Below are 26,761 nucleotides of genomic sequence, written 5' to 3' on the forward strand. Positions count from 1 at the left end.
CACATTTTTAATTAGTAGTTTTTTAATTTATATAATATTATAATTAAGTTTCGAGGTGAATTTAGATACTTGATAAAAAACATTAGGAAAATTTAAAATAGTAAAAAAATCTCTACAAAGTATCCTGTATCCCTAAATCGTCCGGTCCTCGTCGTCACCTTTCTTTAGGCTATACGTATATACGTATACGTACGTAGGTCCAGTATCGTCACCTCCACACCGGTTTCGTGCCAGCCCGACTTTTCTGGACCTTGCATTAATTCACCAAAACTACCAGGACTGTTCCGCTCAAACAAAATTCCCTTCTTTTACTTCACAGAAAAAAAAAGAAAATGAAAAAAAATCCTATTTAATAACCCCTCCCTGGTCAATCGCGTCGCAGGCCCAAGCCTACTACTCCCTCTGTCCCTCAGTTTGACAATCATCCAAGAACAAGCTATCCGACAGAGACTAACTTCCCAAAAATACCCCTCCCTCCATCCCCAACATTTCCACACACACACTCTCTCTCTCTCTCTCTCTCTCTCTCTCTCTCTCTCTCTCTCTCTCTCTCTCTCTCTCTCTCTCGACTGTTTCAGCTCTTTGTACTCTCTCTACTCTCGCTGATCTAAGAATGGCGGAGACATCGGAAGCAAAAGGGGGAGATCTCGACGGAGGATCTCCGGAGAGACGATCGCGGGCACCGGACCTCCGGTTCGAGGGTTTTGTTGGCGGATCGCGAGAGGAACGGGTTGGGAAGGTGGATCCTAGGGTTTCGTCGCTCGCTGCTGGGGCGAACGCGGCGAGGTACAAGTCGATGTCGCCGGCTCGCCTGCCGATCACTCGAGAGCCGTGCCTCACGATTCCTCCGGGATTTAGCCCCTCCGCGCTGCTTGAATCCCCCGTCCTCCTCACCAATATGAAGGTACGAGATCGATTCGGTTCTTTCCTCCTCTTATCTTTCTAAATTTACTCCGTTTCTGCATATTTCGACACTTTCAAGGATTGTGGATGTTGCGTATGAGATTTTGTAGTTTTAGTATGTTATTTGTTGGTATAAGAGTGAGATGCGAGGTGAAGTTATTAATTCGTTTGTTTAACTCTGAAATCTCACTTAAAATCTTAAACTTCACTTTTTCTACTTAATTAGACAGAAAATATTTATTTTTGTCCCATTGTTTGATTGTTTCTTGTTTTAATTCTTTATGATTTGGATGTAAATTTTTTGTTTCTTTCACTGATTTTCTACTTTGGTTACATACATTTGACTATTACCAATCTGGTTCTCTATGATGTAACAAAATGAAGTTGGTGGAAATGCAGAAATGGAATCCATTGATGGGATTCCAGTGCCCGCTTTATGCCATCCTTGCTCACCTTCATGCTGCTATATCTAACATTAGATAATAGGAAGACACCTGTTCTGATGTTGAGTTTATTGGAATCTGTCTTTCTTATATGCTCTCCACTTTTCTCCCTTTTCTGGTGGTAATGCAGCACATTCTTTTATGCTTTTAAGTTCATTAGGTTTTCTGCATCATGTTCTTGGAGAACTATTTTTTAATACTCCCACTTGGTAGATAGAAAGGAAACAATCGCTTAAGCATTCTCTTGTGGCGTTTTTGTGTTTATTTGTTGAATTTTCTTCCAGTTATGTTTGTTTCTAGATTACTAGTAATCTAAGATGCTTTTTGCTCAGAGGAGAAACGAGGATAAATGGATAACTAAAGGTTACTATTTTGACTGACCCTCAATATCATAATTATTTTATTAGTGCCACGAGTCTATGAAAACCTTCTCTACCGATCTATCATATTCTTATAGGTGTGGTGTCACCCATATTGTGCAGCACTGCTATCTTAGGTCAGAATTATTATAATAAAAGAATATTGTCTAGAGAGGGGCTCTACTTGATGCGACGGTAAGACTTGTCCCTTGCATCTAATATGTCATTGATTCAAGGGTGGAAGAACCTCTTCATAAATAAGGGTAAGGCCGTGCAAATCCTCTTTCTGTACCCCCTGTAGGCAGGAGCCCTCATGCACTAGGATGCCCTATAACAAATGTTCTCCAGAGATTATGAAGACAGATAGGATTGGTTGCATTCTTGGACTTGGAAGATTCTCTAAGATGCTTCTCCCGGATGCCTGTTTGCACGGGATTCGTTTCTTTTTGTATGGTCACTCGCTTCTTTAAGCTTATGAGTACAAGTAAGGTGTAAGGCATAATATAAGGCTCTCATTACCTTTCTGTCATATCTTGTTGCACAAGCTTTCGTTTGTTTTGCTGGATGCCAAAATGTAAGGCTGATGGTTTTGCTTTGGCAACTTTTTTTTCTTCTTTTATATTTCCTCTCATATAAACTTAACAGACTTTTGGTTCCAAACTGGAGGATACAAAAACATCTCTGTTTCCTGAGAAATACATTATATAAGTTGACATTAATTTTTTGTTGTGTTCATCATTCAGGCTGAGCCCTCGCCAACCACTGGTACCTTGAACATGTCTTTTTTCATGAATAAGATTGTTCGTTCAGACACATTATCTTCTCCAAGGAAGACTTCTTTTAGTCCATATGATAATGGGTCTTCTGGAGATTTTGAGTTCAAGCCCCATCTTGGTTCATCTCTGCAGTCAGCTGTTCCAACTGAGCAACCTCCAGTAATCTCTCTTCTTTTATGTGTTCTGTTGATAATATTTATTACTTTCTCTTTTTGCCAGACATAAACTTGTTTGATGTAATTATTGGCTTTCTTAGTCTGTAACAAGCCACAAACTTAACCCTATTTGACTCATTGCATTGAGACAGATAATCATAAATTACCTAACATAAATCAAATTCGTGGTTGCTTCCTATTTTTATTAGGGAATTTTCAAGATCTATTGAAGATGTTGTACTTTAACTTTTATATATCTAATGCTGCAAACAAGGACTTGCATTCTAGATAAACTAGACCATTGGTTATGTTCAGTCACTTCTTCTTTTATGGTTCCTTGTTTCTTTCATAATTTCATAGTTAAGACCTATTTGTAAAATTAGAAAATTGGATACCTAGATTTGCTATCTTGAGTATGTATAATTTTATACACTTTGTTGTAAATCTTAGTGGTCGCAATATATCCCCATGCTTTAATTACTCTACTTTGAATGTGCAAGATCATGGTGTAGTAAGACTTCCTTTCTTGCTGTCTTTTTTTTCTTCCTGTTCCACTTGCTTTCTTTTCTAATTCTCTACTTTAGCACTAGTCTAATAAAAGACCCTTCCATATATCAAAATCCATGGCTAATCTTTCGGGCAGCAGTTAATGTGCTTATGCATTTGGCTCCAAGATAAAAATAGTAGGGTTAAATGTGTTTATCCTTGAGCAAAACAAGAAGGATAATTGCTTGATTTTTTTCCATCTTTTCTCAGAATGAGCTCTCCTGCGATAATGGATTTCTAAATTTCTTGAATAACTGTGCCTATATTCTGGCTAACTAGAGAAATCTTTGTGATTTCTTTACAATATATGTTCAATGAGATACAATCTGAGAGATAGGCTTGCTGTTATATGAAGTACCTTGAAGTAAAATTGAGCTGCTACTTTGCAGCCCCAGCCAGCACTTGAAACAAGCTTCCTTACCAAGTAATCTTTACTGAATGGTCTTTCTAGCCTGATTTAAGTAATGGATATGTAATTGCTATAGTGCAGTGCAAGCTACTAGATGGTTTGTAAGATTGGGTAGTTATTCAGATGTTTACAATCATTTGGTTGATTTTGCTGCTTTGCTGCGTAGAAGATATCTAAAGATCAGTTATTTGTAAAATCTCGTGGTTAACTATGATAATTGTTGATTATAATAGATTTTATGTTTCATGTGTATGTAAATTTCACTCTTCAACAACACATAACGTTATTACCATTTACAAGTATATCTCTATTTCTAGAAGAAAGGTTCTAAGTATCAACCCCCCAGAGAAGAAAAATACCTCACCTCGTTGGAGAACTACTCGTTAGAGGTCAATTTCACTGGAAAACTACCCACTATCACTTGTCGTTTTCATATTGAAAAGGCGGATGCATCGTGAGAGGGATAGACTGAAAGGGAAAAGAGAGCGTGGGAGAGGTGGGGAAAGTAAATATCAATTTTAGGACCCGGGTTGGATCTGACCCAGTAAGTAGCTATTGAGTCTTTGCCATTTCAGCCAATTGCAATGTTTCCTACCCGAAACCAGTAAGAATGGATCAGGATTCATTTCGGCTTATCTAGATTGGATCCGCCAAAACTTCATTCCATGTCTAGAAGTAATGGAGAGATCATTGCAGAAATTTTTCTACTTGTCTGCTATAGATCTTGAAAGTCTGGCAGGAAACTTCAAATTTGTGGCACCGCTTTCTAATACTTCCACGGTCGTTTGCCATACAATAATTCAATCTCTCAATGTGTTCATTGATACTGCTTGGAGTAAGTAATATAGAGCACCTCAATTTATTTTTGATTATTTATTTGTGTTTTCTAGGATTGCATCAATATTGGTTCTTGAGTTTCATCTTTCTCCAAGTTCAGTTTCTTTTGTCAGCCCATTCCTAAGCTGATTTTGATTATGTTGGTATTACTTGCCTTACCTTATTATTGTGTACTATAGGAACCTGCTGGCCCTAATCTACAACAACATGAGCCTTTTGTACAAATTCAAAGTCAAAATAAGAATCATACATGCCAGTTAGTTAGCCCTGAGAACAAAGCTCTCTCTTCACATGAGTTGACTCTCTCAGTAACTGCTCCTAGTCAGCCTGTTGAATCAAGTGCTGTATGCACTAATGAACATGCTGAAATATCTTCTGATGAGTTAAGGAAGATGGATGGTTCAGAGAAAAGCATGCAGACATACCAGTCTGCTCTTAATGGAACTAGTTCATTAAATGTATCAGAAAAATCTGCAGAAGATGGATACAACTGGCGCAAATATGGGCAAAAACATGTTAAAGGAAGTGAAAATCCTCGGAGTTACTACAAATGTACACATCCTAATTGTCAGGTGAAAAAGCAACTAGAACGCTCTCATAATGGTCAGATTACCGAAATTATCTATAAAGGTGAGCATGATCATCCTAAACCTCAGACAAACCGTCGGCTAGCAGTTGGTGCATATCTCTCCAGCCAAGGAGAGGAAAAGTCTGATGGTTTAATAATTGCTGAAGGTAAGGAAATATCATGAGCTTGCCGGAAAATATCTTTTTTTTCTTATACATCAATGAACTTTTATAACCGTAGCTACTTTTCTGCAGATAACTCTTCAAATGCTCTTGACCACCTTCCTAATCAAGTCAATCCTATAAGTGAGCCATCTCCAGGCTCAGCCAGTGATGATGATATTGATACTGGAGGCGGACAATTGAACACTAATGATGAGGTTGCTGCTGATGATGATCCAGATTCAAAACGCAGGTGCCTTGATTATGTTAAAAAAAATCTAGGAATTCCTGTGAGGTGATTCCATGCATGTACTAATAATTTTCTCTGTGACATATTTAAGCAGGAAAATAGATACTACAAGTATTGATGCTGCAGCAATGGGTAAAACTAATCGTGAGCCGCGTGTAGTTGTTCAAACCGTGAGCGAAGTTGATATCCTGGATGATGGGTATCGCTGGCGCAAGTATGGACAGAAGATTGTGAAAGGGAATCCTAATCCACGGTAAGTGCTTGATGGTTCAAGCAAAGTAACATTATTTACCCCTATCATCTGGTCATTTATCATCTTGCTTAATCAAAATAACTGTCTTTTAAGAATGTACCATTCCTTGATAATGATTATAAGAAATTTATGGTAATACCTTTATACTTTTAAGGAATTCTGAAGATAAAGTATGAAAAATGATTGCTTTTATTAGATACTTGTTGTGGTAACATTGTTTTTGGACTATCATATTTTAGCAACATTGGCATTTGGCATTTGCTGTTTGACATTTTAGTTGATAGGATCTAAGATTAGCAACATTTATTTGCTATGTAACTCCTGCTGGTTGCTTTAGAGGTTCTCTGTGTTCAATTTAGACCATAACATTCAGGTTATCCAATCCTTGCCAAAGGTACCTACGATAGGAGGGAGAGGATGAGAAAATTTTTACTAGGGTTTAAGTAGTTATGCAGGACATCATACACTATATTTGCAAGGAGATATCTTGTGATCATTTTAAAATTTAAAAACTGGAAAATTTTCTATATATTTGAGCTGAGGGGTAAATTTCCAGAGCATTAATTCGAGTAGAAGAGAGGATCATCTCTCTTCTGTATACCAAAATGTGTTTTTTTAAACATGTATGCCATTCAAATGCTTGACCTACTATGTTCTCCACTACATTCTCTAAACTTCCTTATATTGATTAAAGATTTGGAATTTTGCATATATTTCATAAGCTCTAGCTTTAAGAAGATTCTTTTGTTATACCAAAGTGCCTTGATGATAATTGGACAATGGACAAAAAGATGGGACAGAAGAGAGGACGCAAAGAAAGGATGTGATGAAAAAAATAATAAATGATAATAATTCATAAAATTTACTGCTAATTGCATTCTGTGATCTTACAGAAATTTGTTGGCCTAATAGTTGTGTGATAGATCTAGTTGAGATTCCTATCTATGTGAGAAGAAGCTGAAATGGAAACAACTTTAAATACAAAACTTATTGTTGTTCTACAAAGTGTTGGATGCATATATTGTAGACTAAGTGCATGAAATGGTTGGGCCACAGGACACCAAGGGGGAGGGTTCAGGCCACCGAGATTTGAAAAGTTCTTTTCTGTAACAGTATTATGATTTGTGAATAACTTTCAGTTAAATGTCATAGTGGTCCCTCCTAGATGTGAAGAATCTTTGATATGACATTCTCTCTCCCTACAAAGAAACTAATTAGAATCATACCATCTAAATGAAAGCATATTTCATAAAAGAATCTCGAGGATAAAATTTTCCTAACTTAGAAATAGGCTACAATGCAGAATTCCAAATTAATTGTTGATTTATTTCTGTAAAAAATAATTTCTATTTTTACAAATACCTGTAGTGTTAAAAGAAATGGCTGCTTACCCTCCCCTAGCCAGAGATCCTCCTTTACCACAAGGTGACCTAGTGGCAAATTATCAATGCTATAAAGCCCATGCCCTGATTCAGTTCTTCCTTAAGTGTGGCCTAGCCATGGTGCAAATGAAAGAGCACATTTATGCCTTGTATTAGGGAGATTTGGCCCCATGTTTTCAAACTAAAAAGCAAGATGACTTAATTTCAATTTTCAACAATTAAGAAATATGATCAACTTTAAATTTGTTTAATGAGATCATTATGTTCCATAAAAGGTATAACCATGGAAATAAGTTTTGACCGATTTCTAGTTTGATCAACTGAAATGGATTGGGATTGGCCACATCTCAATCTTGATCCATGGCCAAAACTAATCTAGCAAATTGTTTCGGTGTGATGTCGACTGGATCAATCGATCCGATTGATATGGATTATTGACATAAGTCGGGTTTGAGAAGGATCTGACTCGTATCAATTAATTGTTCCCCACTTTTCTCTCCCTCTTGTTCTCTACTTGTCTCCCTTCTAGTTGGTGGCACCCGACGCAGATCCTGGTGACCTCAACACCCGGCGACATCCTCCAACCAAGATTGGTGAGCTTGACCTTCGGTGACCTCGGGTTGGTGTTTATTTATTTTTTTGTTTTCCTTTCTACTCTCTCTGACGCCCCACCTCTCTCTACTCTCTCTCCGACTTCAGCGAGCCCCCTCTCCTCGCCCCCCTCTTTCTTCCTCTCTTTCCTCTGCTCACTTTTTCTCTTTCTTTTTTCTTTTCGTTGTCTCTATTATTGCAGTAGACTTTTTATTGCAAGAGTGGGATAGAGAGACGTGAGAAAAGGGGAAAGAGAAGGCAGAGAGAAATGAAAAAAAAAAATAGAAACTTTTCTTTTGCCTTTCGATACTAAGAGAGAGGAAGGAGCGAGAGAGAGAGGGAAAGAGAAGGGAGAGAAATGAATTTTTTTTTTGCCTCGGTAGTAAGAGAGAAGGAAATAGAAGGGAGAGAAGAAATGAAAAAAAATCAGAAAAATGCTAATTATTGGTAAGTTAATGTATATTAATTTTTAGGCTTCATATATAAGTAATTATTATTTTCTTATTATTTTTTCTAAATTTTTAAGAATTTTCTGTAGTTTTTAAATAATATATTAAAATATGTTATAATTAAAAAATAGTTCAATTCGATAGGGTTGGCCGGTATGGCCGATACAGCTGATATGTTTAATACATATTATTTTTTTGGACGGTCAATCCCATTCCCGATACCAATTTTTGGAACCTTGAGTATAACATATAGAATGACCATTCCTAGCCTAATTAGAATATTATTAGATGTATATATGAACCTGCCTTTGCTAGTGCTTGTATGATGAAAAGTGAATTCAATCATGATCCTAACTTGACTATATAAAGATTAGAATGGATTAGTTCAGATAGAACCGAGTCAGACATGTTTGTTTCCAGTCCGACTTTAGTTTAACTAAACTGAATGACCTTGTCAAATTGGATGGTTCATGTCCCATAAAGAATCAAAGCTGCTTCCCGTCTCTCTTTCTTCCTTTTTTCAGAACTTGATCCCTTTGTCTTGCTTCTTTGGTTTGATCAGTAAATGTGTAGGGGAAAGGACCGAGCACCTTCCTTGTTCCTTCCCTAGGCCACTTGTCAACTGATCGCTGCAGCCGCAATAGCTTAGAAACTATCTAACCATTATTTATTGGTGACTCGTATCTCGTAGGGCCACATCTATTTACAATTTTTTTATGGCGGCTTGCCCAAGGATCATTTGGCAGAGAGTAGTTTGATTGACAGCTTTGATCACCTTCATATCCTCAGAAATGGCCCCTCATGCATCCATGAGGCCTTTCCTGAGGTCATCTATGATAGCATATGCTCAAGGTTTCTATCGTCCTCCATGGTTTAACCATTATGGTAATGGCGGCAGCATGATTATAGCAGCTTTGGTAGCGGTGGTGTCCAGCCATAATCTGATTATACAGACCTAGTATTCTGGTGCAATCAGTGTCAATGGCTATTATATAACTGGTAGAATATAAATTAAAAAACTACTGGTCTCTAAAAGCTTAAGCTTTTAAAATAAAGATTTAATATGTTATGTGTTTCAATTCTATTATGCTCATCTTTGTCTTAAAATATAAAATCTTTACCCATTTAAATTAAGTCCATTTCATGGCCATATCAAAGTGCCTCAAGACGAAAGTGAGGAAAAGTATTAGTATTAGTATCAATATAAAGATAATAACAATTATTCGATCATTAGGAATCAATGGCGCATGTGTTGAATTAATCTATTAAGCTTCAAGATAAAAGTCAGAACTTGGCAAGGTTGACATAAGCAGTGGTGCTCTATTAGGAGGTGCAAAGTTGTGCATGCAAATTATCAAACCACACCACATTGGAAGGAACAATTTATGGTTAACTCACCTTCCAGTTCTGAGCTGTACACAATTTGAAAGAAGAAAAAAGAGAGAATAAGAAGAAATGAAATGTTGGTTGGAGGTCTTGTGTATTCTAGTGTAGGTTTGTTGTTGACTATAAATAGGCATCCTACCTGAGAATTAGGTTTCCATTTTTTTTATTTTCGGATGTATTTCTTGTATAAAATTTGGATTTATTATTGAAGTGTCTTATTTGGTTAAAACTCTAAAATCTAAGGGTTTTGGTTGTTAATTTATTTTGGGATAAGTTCTGTTAAGATTTGGTTGGTGTTTTGAGTAAAACCCGTCCTAGTTTAGTTATAGATTAGATTAGAAAAGATTCTATTAAGTTTAAGTTGTAATTTGATGTAATCTTCGCATGTATATGTACAGAGGTGATGGGAATTTCGAAAATGAAGAACAAAAAAATGAAAAACTAAAACTATCATTCTTGTTTTCTCCTTGCTCTTCTCCTTCCTCATCTCATTTGTGATAGATTTCACACTTCATTTACAATCTAGGTGGGCTTTCTTCTTCTCCCACATGTCAGGTGGGTTGATCTTCTTATCCCAAGACTTGGTGAGTTATTTTCTATCTTTCCTATCTATTTAGACATTGTAGTATGAAACTGAACTTGGAGGCTCTATCTTTTCTCCTTATGGATGGATCTATGTACTTTCGTATGTTTTTTCTTTTTTCATATTAGCATGTTTTCTCATCCTAGGCTGTCACTATATAAGGATAGTCTCCGGTCTATGCTTCCTTAATGAAATCCTTGATGGGGTCTCCAATAAACAACTAGGTAACCTCCAACCTTATACCCTTCCTTGACATCTGGTGTAGCAGCAATTATCCTTCTAGGCTCCTTCAATGTATGTCAAATGCCAAACCCATCTTTGTTATAAGATTTTTAGTCAATGAGTTCTCTATCCATAACATAGAGAAATAATGAATCCAACAAGATGTCCTGGGTCTATCTTAGTTAAAACTGCAGCTTCAAATATTTATGTATGTCTTTAGGGTTCAAGGTTCTAAATATTGATAGGTGTATTGGCTGAAAGAAATGATATTTCTTGGTTGTATCGGTCATACTACCCCATTGTGTTGACCTTTTCAATTTCAAACTATTTTTTAATAACTTGAATTCTATAAATGATATATAATGTACGGAATTCTAAAATTTTAAGAAAAATGATAGAGATGTAAGAAATTCATATTACTCACATAAGATATGAAGAGTAAAAGTACTTGAAAGAACATCAATGTTATGGTCGCTCTCGAGGAAGATGATTGTCTATCTAATCGTTGGAACGATCTGAGAGTCGGATATATTATTTTTCTAGAAGTTAGAAATCTGACGCAATCAGAATCTCGTCGATCGGGCTAGTAGAGCAAAAGTTATGAAGGGAATAATGATCAAAGGTCAGGAGGTGACGGAATGGATATAGATGATCTGGTTAGGGTTTGGAAGATGATGATGGCTATGGTGAATGGATTAATATCTTAAACAAGATGAGGTGAGAGAAGGGAGTTTTTAGGTATGGCTGACCGCTGGAGTGAGAAGGGAAAAGCGATTAGAGGATTAACCTTGGGTTTAGATAAAAACTCAGGTTGAATACCGAGGGAGAGGAAGGAGGAGGGAGAATTTGGCTCAAGCCTAGAAGTAAAGTTTAATCTTCAAAAATCCAAAGTTGGCTGTTTTTTCACATATTTGGAGGCTAGCCAATTATCTAAAAATCCTAAACGAATCCTAATACGAAACAATTTATCGAGCATGCGTTTGAATGGCTAAAAACAGGGCTTTAAATATGCGAACGCAACTTAGGTGTTCGAACACACTTTGATCGTGTCCGAATGACCAAAAACCATGCTTTGCATATGTGAACGTTGTTCAGACGTTCAAACTCCAAAAAATAGGACATTATGTGCGAACACGAATTAGGCGTTCAAACGTTGCATTTGAACACTCTACTTGTGTTTGAACGCACTTGTCAGAAGTCATCTTATTGTTTTAAAAACAAAGAAAATAATACAATTTGAAGTGGTTTGATCGTGTCTAATTTGCATCTAAATCAAGAACCGTAACAATCAAATTTGAGAGGAAGGACAGACAAGGGAATATATGGTAGTGGAAGGTCAGCAAAGAGATAGAAGAGGGGAATAGTGGTAGCAACAAAGGGTGGAGGGTGAAGTAGTTGTTGGAATGTGCTAGGAAGACAATTGTATAGTCTCTTAAACTTCCCTCTTAATGGATCTGACTTAAAATGAGCTGATAATTGTTTAGTATAAGTTAAATCCATTAAGCAGATCTTTTAATTTTCATGATTTGCTCTACCTCCTCTTCTTCTCATACATTGATGGACTAAATTATGAAGGGAAACCATAGGTCAGAGGAAGAAATAGGGCTGATAATGATCCAATGATGGTAGGTGCTCTCTCTCCCATTCTTTTATGCTTCCTTTATACTTCTCTCCTTTATTCTATTTTGGTTACTTTTTCTTCCTTGCTGTATGAACAGTGTATTTGCACGTGCTGTGCTCACCCCCCATATCTACGGCACAAGAATCCTTAAACATGGTATCAATGCAAGAGGTTATAAGTTCAAATCTCATTAGGCATACCTTGTCGATCAAAAAGAAGAAAATTTTACAAATCATACCCTACATTTTATCTATTTTATGATTCACACTCTTTTTGAGGTTTTATAACCCCACTCCTACTTTTTCCTTATAATTCTCATTTAACATCTTTCGTTAATTTAAAAGGTACTAACAAAGGAATATTTTGTTATAATATATAAAATAATTTTTAAATACTTAAATTACTCATGTCTTTTTTAGAGAAAGAATAGAGAGGAGGAAAAATAGTGGTAAAGATATTTTAGTAATTTGGTCTATATATCAATTAGTTAAAATAACGTCGGGGTGATAAATGAGAATTATTGAAAATGAGGGGTCGGATTACAAAATCGTCAAAGATGGGGTGTAAATCACAAAATAAGTAGAATATAGGATGTGATTTGTAAAATACTTTAAAAAGAAAAACCATCACCTATTTAAGCCAATTCACTTCTTGGTCTCTATTAAATGTCTCAAACTCAAAAGTGAAGTGTTGGTATATTATAAATAAAAGTCATGGTCAACTTAAGCTTTTATAATAATTGATGAGTTAACAACTGTGTTTGATAGTTCAACGGTGATATATTAGTTGGCTTATAAAGCCATATAGCTAATTTAGTGGAGCTGTTATTTGTTGGCTTTTGAAGTTTGAATGATTTGTCATGTGCACACTAGCAAATGTATCTATCAGTTGGCCAAATGATCATATGATGGCAGAGAATGTGGTAATGCGTGGAGTTCAGTTTCACATGGAATGAAAGATATGGTGTCAGAAGTTTCATTTATGCCTGTGGGTCTATGGCCTATAGGCTTTAGCTTCTAACGTTATCTAGGTTGCACTATATAGCCAAATCCTTGTTCTACTGGAATTGTGGCTTCTAATTGTTGTGATTCAGCTACCCTGTCTTGCATAAGAGACGGTTACAGCTGAATGCTTTCTGCTACATTTCCTCTGCATTATATGGTATATGACTATATGTAAGCTACCTTCTTTAATGACTGGCATTACAACCATCCATAAAATTGTCTCCTTTTACTCTGCTGTTGCATTCTTAGATTTAAGCCTTTTATTTTGTACTATGGAAGTTACCCTTCGAGAATTTCGGACATGAGAAAAATGACGTGAGCTGATATATGGAGGAGATTATTTCTATATTTTTGAAATTGCTTGATAATAGACATTTTTTATTTTGCACTCTGCTTTTTTCATTTATTCCAGTTTTCTACTAATTCTTAAATAACACCTGAGATTAATTTTGATCCAACAGTAACATAAAGCTCATATAATTCTTTTTGAATTTTTATGACTATAAAATTCAAATTGCCTCTTTCCCACTAATTAATACAATCCAGCCGATCTCAACTAGGGCCGTCAAAATAATCAAGCCGGCTCAAGCTTAGCTCGATAAGACTCGATCAAGCTTGACTTGAAAATAATTTCAAGCCAAGCTTGATCATGATCCGACTCGATCAAATAGCTCGATAAGGCTTAATAAGGCCTGAAATAATTATATATATATAATATGATACTTTCTATACTATACTATAATTATGTTATATTTTAAGATTTACTTAAGTGGATTATTACGTACTCTGATCTTATAGAGTTTAGTTTTAAATTTTGATCTTATCATATCTTTTCTAAATACATGAATATCTTTATTATTTTATATTTTAATTAGGCCTTACTTTAAGCTTGATGCAAACTTAAATCAAGCTTAATTTAATTCAAGCTTGATCATGCTCGAAATTTAGTTTGAATTAATTAAAGCTTGAAATTGTTTATTGATCGACTTGTTTAGGCTTGAGTTCAAAATTAGCTTAAATTGAAATAATTTTAATTCAAGCTTGATCACAAATATAGGCTCAAAATTAATTTCAATTCATCGGCTTAATTACACCCCTAATCTCAACCTCCTACACTGCGCACCATCTGCCACGACATTTTGGGTAGAGTGAAGAAACAGTAGGCGACAACACAAGAAAATGAGGTGAACAAGATAGCTAAGGTGGTAATGATGATAAATCAGCAAAGTGCTATAAGATGCTTAAATTTGTTGGTCTAAATACAAATTTATTATATCATTTTTTTCTACATTTTTTCTTATGTTGTTGTAATGAACTGAATGCAATATTCAGGACTAGATAAAGTTCCAGAAAGAATTCCTTGTACAACTTATAACTCTTAGCATCTCCTGGAAGTGATGCCATGATCCATGTCTTCATTTTGATAAATTTGTCCAATGTATCTCAAAAGCTTGTTCAGGAAGCAATATTATTCATTGATGTGGCTTACTAAGCAAGAAAAAGTAGTAACCTCACACAGAACACACCTCCAAAAGATTTTAGGAGCCATAACTGTAAGAAGGGGATAATTTAGGTATGGAGGTGTTACATTGATGACCTGTGTAACTCCTCCTGGCATTTCAGCAATTTTGCAAGTATGGTTCTGTATCACTTGTGCAGCAGCATTAGCATTCCTTGACTGTTGGTGTGCTATATCTTGTTGGGCAAATATCAGAGTCGTGATTCCACTTGAAAATTTTGAGGGTCTTGGTGATTGAAAATATATGTGATGCTGTTCTTGGTTGAACTAGTCTGTGTGACCTTTGAATTTTCCTAGCCTATTTAACTCTATTTTTCTCTGGATCACAGGAGTTATTACAAATGCACAAATGCTGGATGCCCTGTTAGGAAACATGTAGAGAGGGCATCTCACGATCCAAAAGCAGTAATAACCACATACGAGGGCAAGCATAACCATGATGTACCTGCTGCAAGGACTGCTGGTCATGGAATGTCGGCACCAATGGTTATGAGTGGTATAAACCCTATCAATCATCACATATCAGCAGCTCTCAGTGGTATGTTGGCAACGACCAACCCCCATCAGTACATGCAACCAGAGGAGAGTGACACCATCAGCCTTGACCTCGGTGTTGGGATCAGCCCAGATCATAACACCACAGCAAACGAGATGCAATCCTCAGCAGTAGACAATCTCCAACATGAAATGCGATCTGCTAGTAATCCGTATAGTAGAATGGCTATACCAACGATCCCTATATCAACATTGCATGGCGACCCAAACAACAGAATTTATGGATCTAGAGAAGACAAAGGTGAGGGTTTTACCTTCAAAGCAATGCCTATAAACCACTCCTCAAACTTGCATTATACGAGCACAGGGAATTTAGTCTTGGGACCATGAGATTATCAGCCTTTTACCTTTATCATCTAAGTTACTACTGCTTGCAGCTTCAATTATCTTCCTTTGTTCATGTTATAAATGAACACCTCTCAACTTGTATTATTTTGTACCATAATTTATTGTAACACTTAATGAGGAAGCTATTCTGTTTGTAGCTCCATTGACCTTGTAAACCGTACATTTGTTGTACAATACTTAATAGAGGTTGATAAACGTCTCACATGTAGTTTCTTTAATATTTGAAAGAAGCATAGTTTGGGTCACCTTTTTGATATGATCGTCAAGCAGTCCAAATTAATTTATGAATGAGATGTTGCGTACTCACAGAGCAATATTAGAGGCCTTCAAGTTGATCACTACCCATCACATGCTTTTGATTAAAAGATGTTATTTATAACAGCAAGTATGTCTGACTACATCTCAATTGTTCCGTTTGTGTGAGAGGATTGATGTACACTTTGTTCCCCTTGAATGACTGCTATACTTCTATTTTGAAATTTTTGAGTTAATTTATTTAAGGATAGCTTAACCTAATTATACATCTCAATTTGGGAACGATTTTTTTTTTTCCCAGTATGCACTAGAAAGGAACTATGCCCAATTAAGTTAAAAGAGTTTGACTAGAAAATTCTGTTGTTTCTTGAGAAAATTTTGATGATACATCAATCATATCAAAAGTGTTTGTCTAATTCACAGCATTTACGCGACGAAAAATTGTAGAGCTCAGTCTAATAAAGGAGAGCTGATGTAGGATAGTAGCAATAAATGTTCGAAGATCGACAAAGTTAGCACTGAGTGCAGCTGCTTACTTTATGTAGTAATTTCACTGTCATTACATTGAGAAAGAGAGCTACGATATCTTCCACTTTTTTTTATTTTTTATTTTTGACTGAATGATATGTTCCACTTGAAATGCTATAATGGTTCTCAAAATGCTCTTGAAAGTAACGTATCTAATGTCTTGCCTCATATCCGTACCTTTGCAACATTTCTCATACTTGATTTCAGCAAACATATACTTGACAGATCAACATGATGCAACATTACATACCAAAAAAAGAAAAAAGAAAAAAGAAAAACATGATGCAACATCAGATGGTCTTGGGTTGTGGAGCCCTGCCTCTGGTTAATTGGAACATGCTACATGCATTTCTTTTCTGCAAATAGTATGAGAATCTACTTGAAAAGTCAGATAAAAACTTACCCTTCTGATGATAGTGCACCACTATCATAAAGCAAAGGGCAACACAGGTGATAGCAAATAGGCCACAACTATAGGAATAATAATATCAGGATCCAACAATACAACTCCCAAGTTCCTGCTTCTATCCTCTATGTTTAAGTCTACAATCTATGACTAGATTACAGTCAAGAAGTTCGGTCTAAGTAACTACAGATAAAAAGGGCTAGAGATTTTTAAGAGTAACAAACACACCTACAGGAAATCAAGAGATAAGCCGTCACTTGTTATATTAGAACTTCATTGCCATGCGCAAGAGACAACCAATGGTCTGTTCATCCATCCAAGATAAAGCACACCATCTCGTTCTTCCAGCCTATAATTTTCACAGTAAGTCTCTAAAAGATCCTTGATGGTGGCATTCACCACAGTGCTGAGTGGGTAAGGCCTAAATCCAGCCATTGTGAACCGTGCTTTCCATTTCCCAAAGAGTTCATGGCGCTCCACCCTTTCTGCACCCTCACATGCAATAATATTAACTATGTCCCTCGCAAGGCAATGCTGCTCTACATTGATACGTTCCTTATTATCCCTAGGCAGAGTTACATCTAATGATTGAAAGATGGCAGTGTAGTAATCAAGAGTCTCCAAGAATCTCTGGAAGAATGGAGCTGTGTTGGTGTTGGACTCTTGTTCCACGAGAGTCACCACCTTTGGGGACAGGCTCTTGACCAACCTTATAAGCCTGTCTCGATGATTCTCAGTGCTCACACTCTCATCAGGCATGTGATGCAGCTGGAAAGCAAAGTTCACAACTAAAGCCTCTCCAGGTCTAATAACCAGATGTTCCAGTTCTACATCGGAGCCTGTCATGGCAGCTGCATGGAATTCAAAGGGCACATTATATGACTGCGCAATTTGAGTCAGCCTCCGTCCCACTATATCTAGTCCACCACCTCGGGCATAAGCAGAAACAGAATCATCAACGCCAGTGATTCTTATTCTTGGAGGTCCTCCAGGTGTCGCTGCAAGGGCCTGAATTAGAGTCACCCACTGGCTTCCCTGCGCAATCTGGAAATCAATGATGTGAATCATCTTTTCGTCTTTAACAGCCTCAGCAATCGCACCATTTGCTGACAAGTAGCCAAACTTGAAGTACGGGCAGACATTGAAAAGGATGTGCATGTAGGACATGAGCTCAGAATTTGTCGGTTCTTTACACCTCAAGGCTTTATAGATTGAACTACCCGATGAATGAAGCCTGGCATTAAGACCTTCCCTCAAGTAGGCTCCCAACCGTTGCATTGGGTCTCCAGATACAGAAACCATCTGTTCTAGCTCATTGATCAGCCATCTTGTTGAGTCGACATCATTCTCTGCTGCAGCTCTAGCGCATGCTATGAGTACTTGTTTCAAGTCACCCCTAGGTATGCCAACCAATTGTCTCCAGTTCTGTGGTTCCAAAGAGAGGTTACTAGGGATGGAGCTATCAAAGCTGTCAATGTCTGCATCAGGCCCGAGCATTACAGCCTCCAATTCCCTTAGTTTGTGTCTGAAATCATTTGGATCCTCAGTAATGCATGAAACACTTAAAGGAGATCCATAGGTATTGTCTGACTCTTGTTGCGATAATGGGCTCCCACTTGTAGAAGAGAAACTAACAGAAGATGGGGAATTGTGTGTCGTACAACCAGCACTTTCCAGGGAGGATTCTAGTGTGCAGTATTGCCCATCAGTTGTCTGCGGATGAACATTCCTTTGGTTAGATGCCCCATTGGAGTAAAGGTAGTGTAGAGATTCATGATTTTGTTGCAAATAAGGGGATTCTGCTTCCTTCGATGACATGGATTTATAATTATAATATGGTTGGTGGGACTTATTGGAATGTCCATGCTGTTTAGAAGCTTGCATGGTATATTACCAACTGGACACCTTTAAAGAGAAGCTGCAATGTCAAATTCCCAGAATCTATCTTCCAAAGAATTTTGATTTCTTTATAATCGGTCTTTCTTGCTAAATCACAAACTTTATCTGCATGGGAGACTTTATGGACCAAATGGTTTGATGACTACCTTAACTAGTATTTATTAGAATTGCAATTCCCTGTTATTAGGACCAATCCAAAATCTGCAAAAAAAGAAAAACAAAGATGCACGAATAAGTGCATATTTTATTCAAGATGTTTAGTAAGAATGAGTTGCATCAACAGTGAGGTCATAAGTTCATTGTAAGTAACAAGGCTATACAAGGGCACAGACATTAATAAAGTCATAAAATGCTGAATATCACCAACTAGATTTATTCAAAATTCCAGCTAATTACACAACTTTCCTTCATTATACCCTAATGGAGAAAATGAATTTTTTTTATTCTTTCCACTATGGAATATCTAAATGTCCAGAGAAAACAGTTCAATCTAATTATACACGAGCTATGGTCCTGCACTTTTGGAAATTTTGGTTGTAGAACTTGTTTGCTTGTCTGGCTGGAATAAATAAAAAATAAAAATTCTGAAACTTATCGTTAAGGTTACAAAGGTGCTAACAAATATAGATAAGAAAAATAACATAATGACTAATTTTATAACCATCATAGAATACAGTTCTAGTCGAGGTCTAGAGTACAATAGCATCTTATCATCCAAGGAGATATTAAACTTCGAACATCTTAAACATTTTACTTGAAAATAAAATATGACTTGGGACGAGATTTTTTTAGTATGCGCTATCATACATCATAATGCATTAGAAATCTCCATAAAATATCCATAAATCTTAGTTTAAAGACCCTTGACAATAGAAATCGTTCTTGTCATCTAACAAAATAAGAAAGTTAACAAGAACTAAAACATGCATACAAAAAATTTAGTTCCATTAGTTGCATCCAACACCCTAAATCCAACCTTCAATATGGAAACATCTGATTATCTTTTTCCTTTTTCGTCTTTTCGATATCCAGGAAAACTTTAATAGTAGCTGGCATCTTGGCGAGGAATTATACAATTTGGTTTACCTAATCTAAGAAGATTCCCATAGTTCACCTTCTGGGAAAACAATTGCCCACTTTTTTCTCACAATATGAAGAAAGTAAGCACATGCACTGATGCAGTGTATGAATCATAACAGATAGACAGAAATCTTTTTATTTCTTCTACAGAACTGGTAGGTGGAGTTCAAAAAAAATTTGGATATCATTCACTCTAAATTCAGAGCACATGTTTGGATGCATTTATAGGAAAGAGGGAATTAATCTCTGCAATCTCACAGATCAGGTCATAGAGGCCAGCCTGTGAATTGCTATTTCAAGCATATTAACTCCACACAATTTTATGTTCTCAATGTGTACGATTCAAATTTCCAGCTACTCATCATATAAGAGATCGATTTTTATAAGTAAAATAAACAAGATGATAGGACAAGTTGGAAGAACCAAGAATATGTAGTTTGTACTGATGCAATGTGATTCATGTTGTATACTTCAAATGAAAATAGAAGACATATAATATTAGTACAACAGTAGCTACTCATTGACATATAATATTAGTACAACAGTAGTAGCTACTCATTGACCTGTTACACAAAACTTTGAACCCTTACAAGTTGCAACTCCCAACTTACTAAGATAGTGACTTATTCCTGATTGTTAATCTCAGCCAGTATTGAAGCTTGCATTCACATTCATCAATGACCTAAGCCATGTTTCATATTGGTGCTTTTTTCCAAATGAACGGATTCTATAACATTCTAAGGTAACATAAAAAATAATTCAATGTAGACAAAGCTCATGAGTGTAGCCTATAATTTTCAGCGCAATAATCTGATATCCAGGGCTCTATTAGTTGCCCAGCATAACCTGAGTTGATAGTTCTTTTAGGGTGTGTTTGGTTGTAGGATTAGATAAGGGAGAATACATCATCCCTAGGCTTATTCCAAGGGGTAATATATCCCTAGGGATTACTAATCTCATATTGTAATTTTCGTCATCTGTTTGGTTTATATAAGAATATAGGATAACTAAATAAAATTACATTATTCTCCTCTATTAAGAAAATTAATAACGTCAATTACTATTCTAAACCAATGTTGATTATTTCAAACTTAAATTATATCATGTTAATTATTAAAATTAATGACGTTCGATTCAAAATAATTAAAATCAAAACAAAAGGTAATAGAAATAATAGAATAAAGTTAATAAATTTTTTTAAAAAATAATACAAAAATGTAAACCTTTTTTAATGTAGCTATACTTTAAATAAATATAAAATAATAATAAAAAGATTAAAAAAAGTAATTAAGATTGTTAGTTTGTTACTTATATATCTAAATATCTAAATAAATTATTTCTTATATAAGAGTAATGTAGTAATAAGATCTTTATCTCTCCACTTGGGATATATCATCTTACCTCTTAGGTGAGATGCTATTCCCTCTTTTAAGGAATATAGTATTCGGTCCGAATTTCCAATTCCATGTATTATTTTAGTGACAAATATGAATTTATGTGGAGCCTGTGAGATATCTAATTCACTCTCTTCATATCCCCCTAAAAAAAACTATATATAGATGGATCCTGAAGGATCTCAAACAACTATCATGCCAAAAAGATCCCTTTTCCTGTTTTTCACAATCATACAAAAATTGCAGGTTGATTTCTATTTTCATGCACAATATGATCCACTATATCTATATCATTCTTATATCAGAACTCTATTACATCTCTAAACTTATCCAGATGAACTTACTAAATTTCCCAAAATGTCTAAGCAGAAGTTTCTACCATAATTTATTTGGGACGAAATAATATAAATCTTTTGGACACAACAGTAAGGCTGTGTACACTTTACCTCCCTAGCACAAGCCCCGGGCATAGGGCCACCCTACTTATAATATATAAATAAACTCAAGACTGAACTCCTCTTGCCAAAAGGAAAATATCTTTTACTGAAGAAAAAGGTAAATTAAATTGCAGTTGAATAACTGCATAGGTATAAATGGGAATACCGACAAATAATTCTCACTAAGCATGGAGAATCTCTTCCTAAAACTTATTCTACAAAGAAAAAACAAGAAGGGGAAGAAAAAGAAGGTTAAAAAACTCATTGTTCTCAAGCCATCCTCACATCCAAACAAAGAATAGTTCAACCTTCAAAAAGAGAAACCCAAAACCATCATCCATGTCAGAAACTTCTGTAGTCTAACCAAAACCTACTAATTTGAGACTCTAATTGATCTCCAAGAGAAGCTAAAATTTAAAGCAAGACCCATGAAATAGCCATCAAATTAAATAATTGAACTAGTGGATCTGAAAGAAAACCTTGAGTAACTAATAAACTTCACGACTAAAGAAACCCACTTCATAAATCTATAAAAACAGAAGGAATTCATGGCAACTCTATGGATTCACAAAAGAGATCATAGAATCATGGAAAAGAAGGAAACATAAAACCCCGAAAAAGGGCAGCTCTGTTAATGATATTCACGTATGGAAGATGGAGGTTGGCATACCTTCTTTTTCCCCTTAGGTTCCCAACTGAACTTCCAGAGAGCTCAAAACAATGGAAGAATGACTCTTTTAACGACGACAAAGCAAGAGAGGAGGAATAGACCTTTTGTACATCAGGAACAATACCCAATTAACAAAAGGCCCCTGATATTGAATATAACTACATCGATGCCATTTCGCTGGCAACTTTTTTTTTAATATTCTTTTTCCTGTACCAGAGGATATGCTCACTAATAACTAAGAAGTCGGCAGTACGTGAAAAGACAAGATTGCCATATTTGGTACTCTCCCATAAACATCTGTCCAAGTTTATGTTTTTAATTAATAAAAACTTGTAAGCTAAATGGGATGACAAAACTAGGTTAACCCTCCCAATTATAATCCTAAGCAATCTGCAATCTTGTAATTTTTGTATATTCTAGTGTGTTAACATACATGTGTACAAAACTTTTAAATCTAACCCTGAACTTTTTTTTTTGTGATGAAACTGTAGATAGTAAGTTCATTTATCACTAAAACAATATACATCATCCAACGGTGGATCAGTCCTGGCAAAGGAGGTTTTAATCCGACAGGGTAGACAGGCTAACTTATGAACCGAATAGTTGTTGACTCAGACTCGTGAAGAAGACCCTTATAGGAGAAGATAGATATTTACCTAACATAATCTTGTATAATATCATAGATTTTTTTTTTAACTAATTATAATTGAAGGACCATTTACAACCGTGACAACCAATTAGAAGTTTGAAAGGAGCTGACAATGGCCCATATTAGGAATAGAGCCCCAGTTAGGAGAATAAGGCTTTCAGTTATTACATTGTTGCACAAATCTATAAAAACTCTTCAGAGGCATAATGTTCCATTAGATATTTGCAAATAAACACACCTATGCCACCGTGACTATTACCTTTCTAAGCAGTATCCACACAGGCAATATAAGAAACGAGCTACCAACCTCAATCATAGTCGGCTTCGAAGGACTCAAGTAGGTAGGTTGAGGGAAAGGCTTCAAGGTAGGAAGACCAATGCGATAAGCCTCATGTACAATGTCAAGAGAAGGAAGAAACTTCTATAACTAAAGGCCTAGGTATTCAAGTGGACAATTTAGCTTCAAGTGACATGATCCAGTAAATGAGACCTAAGCTAGGAAGCTTTATGTGAAGACCAAGTGGCTAGCAAACCATACTGTTTTGGAAATTCGTAAGTAAAGAAAACAAGTAATAGTTTTCACCCTGAGAATGAGACTTTTGATATTTCTATATCACCTTTCAAAATTTGTTATTCCATTCCACGCGCCTTGGGTGAGAATATTGAAGCATGACTTAGCAAAGTGGTAAGGTCTATTAAGAATCTACACAAGGTGGTAATAGACGATGAAAGCTATGGTAGGCTAAGAAAAAATGGCAAATACAAGCTGCTTATCCATGATTAAGTTCTTGACCTTCTAGATATAGAAAGAAGGCTATATATTACTATCCATCTCAAAGGATGGCAGCCATAGAATAGAGATTGAGTCACAATTTCCAACAACCCAACAAGCACTTTGCGAATAGAAAGCTTGGTTTGTAAGATTGAAGATTATACTTACGAATCTTTATTTGTCCTCTCACTATTTAGAAGGAGTCATTGGGGTAGTCTCTAAGTGAGAGAGTATTCTTGATTAGTCTCTAAGTGATTTTAATGATTAGTGAAAGATTAACATGAAGTATACAAAAATAGAACCGAGCACAACATTTAACAATGTTAGACATCCTACATGGGATAAATGATGAAGTTTTCACCATGTAAGCTAGGTTTGATGCTTATTAGCAACAAACCCTATGGTTCTTCTTTTAAATCCTTCATGCAGATATACATATATGCTAAGAAAGAACGACATATTAGTGACTTACCTAGATAAAAGATAGTACCTATTGATAACACGATGTTTGTGGCATCACTAATAGTATTGTTTCCCATAATAAGAAGATTATATTCAAAGAGGAGAAGCATAATTGGGTTGGCACTTCTAACAATTTTAATCCTTGAGATCCTTCTCAGTTGAAGCTACTTATCAAGAAGTAAGGAAAGAAAATTTGAACTAACAGTGATAAGGAGATAATAAGTAGCCCTACCTCAGCTCCCTTGAAGGCTGGAAGAAACTATTGATCCTTATCCATTGAAAGAGAGGCCAAGGTGATGCACCCTAATACCATCTTGATGAACTAGTCTAGAAACCCATAAAATTTGAGATAATCACCAATAAAATTCTATTACATACGATCAAAGGCATTTGCAAGATCTGTCTTAATCCTTAATGAAGGAGATAGTGTAACTTTTTGAAGTGTTAAGCTGAGGAACAACCTCATGAGAGAGAGTAAAATCATTGAGAATTTGTTGACCCTCTAGGTTAAGAAAATCACGTGAGTTTGATATTAAGTCATTAAGCAGAGGTTTTATCTTTAAGGCAAAGATATTGGCCACTATCTTATAAATAGTCTCACACAAGTTGATTAGATGGAAATCCGTTACGATTTCAAGACTGTTCTTTTTAGAAATTAGGACAATAGTGAATCTATTTATCTTACTATTCATATAACCACAGATTGGACTTCTTTGCACATTGCATCTTAAAGCTATGGACAATGACTTTGAAAGAATTTAGCCATGAACCCATCGAGACTTGGGGTGAGATTTGGCTTAAGACTAAGAATAAATAAAATCTCTTCTTTATAAGAAATCATTGAAAATCCAAGAGTAGCATCAAAGATAGTTCGAGCCGGTGCTCTGCCAAGGAGGTTGGACTCAAATATAAAGGGAGAATTTTGAGGACTTGAAGATGGTGATAGGTTACAGAACGATTCCTTTAAAATTTAAATTTATTGTAGAAAGCAGTTTGCGCAATCGAGGGAAAATATTTACCAAATATTCTTCCATAGTCAGAAAATTATGAAACTAGTAAAATTGATCTGTAACTCCCTGATCTATATTTTTCGTATTTATGCCTTTCGTAGATTCAAACTATAATTGAAACGAAAACACGATATAGTGCGGATGATGGTGGTGGTGACGGGTGGAGTGAATGTTAGAATTATGGATGATAATAGAGATGAGGATGGATTGTCGATGTAGTTTAAGGGATAAAGATGAAGGGGAAGAAGTGGTCAAGATCCGAAGGAAGAGGGAGGACTCGACATACGAGGGAGATTAGAAGTTAGGAAAGACCTTACCAACGGTAGATATGTAGGTTGGTAAAGAGGGGAGATTAGGGTAGAGAAAATAGAGAGAAGATAGGAGGCAAGAAACCAATAATCCAATAGCATCCTGATTTTGGCTACCATCCACATCGTTATAGAGACTAGCCAACAAGCCAAAATATAATTATTAACCCTAATCCTAGTGGACTCCCGTCGATTGCGTTCAAATGCGCCCAATTGCATTTGAACACACAAAAGGTATTCTCTATCGATGCGAATGCGATGCAAGCATTTGCAAAGCCGTTCGAACACGTCCCCAACCGCATTCGAATGCGATCTACAGAAAATTTATTTTAATGAAAATAAATAACTAATGTAATAAGAAAAGATGTACTCATTCGTATTTAACCAAAACATCTCTCATTTATATGGAAGAATAACCAATATGGAAATAGTTAGGGGATTGGAAGTGTATCCTTACTCGCATCCTAATAAAATATGTCTGCTTTCAATGAATCCACTATTATCTACTCACCAACCCTCGTCACAAGAACTTGACAAGTTTGAGAGGAAGGAAGGCCTTGAAATTGCACCAAAAACTCATTGAGATCAAAATTACGTTCTTTCGAGGCCGAGTTATGGTTGAAATGAGCAAGAGTTGTTAGGTTTTTAATTGTTGGCAATTGTGTATAAAATATTCTAAGTATATTTTTTACACGTATATGAACTTTATACAAGTCTAGAAAATTTCTAGTTTGAAGAATTGCAAAATTATTGAAGCAAAGTTGATGAGATCAAGTCATACCAACGAAGTTTGAAAATCTTAGACTTTCATGAGTACGGATAAGACTCGGATTTGGCTCTATCTTAAATATCATATATAAGGATTATGAAACTCTATCTCTAGGATAGTTGAAGAAGATTATTGAAGGAGATTTCTTAAGGCTACATCGGTTCTTCAACTAACAAGGTTCCACTCATCTACAAGAATTTAATCTTTTGTCTTAAGGGCTATCTAGACGAAAGATCAATCTCGAGGGCTACTAAGGTTGGACTTCAATCACGAGAAGCAGTGAATCGTGGGTTCTAGCGAGCAAGACTGAGAGGAACAAAGTCGTTTGGATCGACGGATTGTTTTGTGAGTCAGTCTTGTAACTGCTAATATTCTAGTGATTGGTTTTGATCCGAGTTTTGATCCGTGGTTTTTTTCCCGTTTGAGTTTTTCCACGTTAAAATCTTGGTGTTCATCTTTACTTTCGTTTTTAATATTTCTTTCGACTTTTACTTAAATGAACGAACAATATCATTACCTAAAGGTTAGATACATACGTGTGTCTAAGGTTTATTTCAAGAGTAAATAAATAATGATCATAGGACCAAGGGGAGGCGAACCATATGCATCACTTGTCTTCTTCATTCTCAAAGAAGATGAGGTAAGGAGTTCTTACCCGCATTCAAGAACTCAAGAGTACCGTCTAGGTTCCAAGCTCTAGTAATAGTGGCCTTTAGTGTCATCGAGCTAAAGGGATTATAAGAAGTTTGCCCATAAAACATAGACTTAAGTAGTTCTTAGCAATGGTATGCTCAACTATCGA

The 26,761-nt window shown here is 35.9% G+C and overlaps 2 protein-coding genes across 4 annotated transcripts; one reads left to right on the forward strand and one right to left on the reverse strand.

The window, feature by feature from the left end:
* Positions 1-407: 407 nt before the first annotated feature.
* On the forward strand, positions 408-15,553 carry LOC140774160 (WRKY transcription factor SUSIBA2-like). The gene is made up of 6 exons (XM_073117036.1): positions 408-904; positions 2,449-2,640; positions 4,608-5,163; positions 5,251-5,410; positions 5,502-5,660; positions 14,747-15,553. Exons 1-6 carry the CDS (start codon positions 614-616, stop codon positions 15,300-15,302), a joined length of 1,914 nt encoding a protein of 637 aa, XP_072973137.1. The 5' UTR covers positions 408-613; the 3' UTR covers positions 15,303-15,553.
* Positions 15,554-16,554: 1,001 nt separating this feature from the next.
* Positions 16,555-22,086, reverse strand: LOC140773674 (chitin-inducible gibberellin-responsive protein 2-like). 3 transcript variants are annotated; one of them, XM_073116359.1, is made up of 2 exons: positions 21,965-22,086; positions 16,555-18,609 (listed from the first exon to the last, which is right to left on the reverse strand). In XM_073116359.1, the coding sequence occupies exon 2, from the start codon at positions 18,391-18,393 to the stop codon at positions 16,783-16,785; it is 1,611 nt and encodes a 536-aa protein (XP_072972460.1). In that variant the 5' UTR covers positions 18,394-18,609; positions 21,965-22,086; the 3' UTR covers positions 16,555-16,782. The 3 variants fall into 3 exon arrangements, with proteins under 3 accessions (XP_072972460.1, XP_072972459.1, XP_072972461.1); XM_073116358.1 differs by having other exon boundaries at positions 21,990-22,060; XM_073116360.1 differs by having other exon boundaries at positions 16,555-18,222; positions 21,990-22,037.
* Positions 22,087-26,761: the final 4,675 nt, after the last annotated feature.

This window comes from Typha angustifolia, chromosome 13 (assembly GCF_048772165.1).
Source record: "Typha angustifolia cultivar Huaian chromosome 13, ASM4877216v1, whole genome shotgun sequence".
NCBI classification, from domain to species: domain Eukaryota; kingdom Viridiplantae; phylum Streptophyta; class Magnoliopsida; order Poales; family Typhaceae; genus Typha; species Typha angustifolia.

What these genes read in the sequence shown, in the direction of transcription:
- LOC140774160 (XM_073117036.1), top strand. Translation starts at nt 614, where the DNA reads ATGGCGGAGACATCGGAAGCAAAAGGGGGAGATCTCGACGGAGGATCT. An exon ending in TTCCAACTGAGCAACCTCCA is followed by an intron (nt 2,641 to 4,607) that starts GTAATCTCTCTT and finishes TGTGTACTATAG; the next exon opens with GAACCTGCTGGCCCTAATCT. An exon ending in GATCCAGATTCAAAACGCAG is followed by an intron (nt 5,411 to 5,501) that starts GTGCCTTGATTA and finishes ATATTTAAGCAG; the next exon opens with GAAAATAGATACTACAAGTA.
- LOC140773674 (XM_073116359.1), bottom strand. Translation starts at nt 18,393, where the DNA reads ATGCAAGCTTCTAAACAGCATGGACATTCCAATAAGTCCCACCAACCA.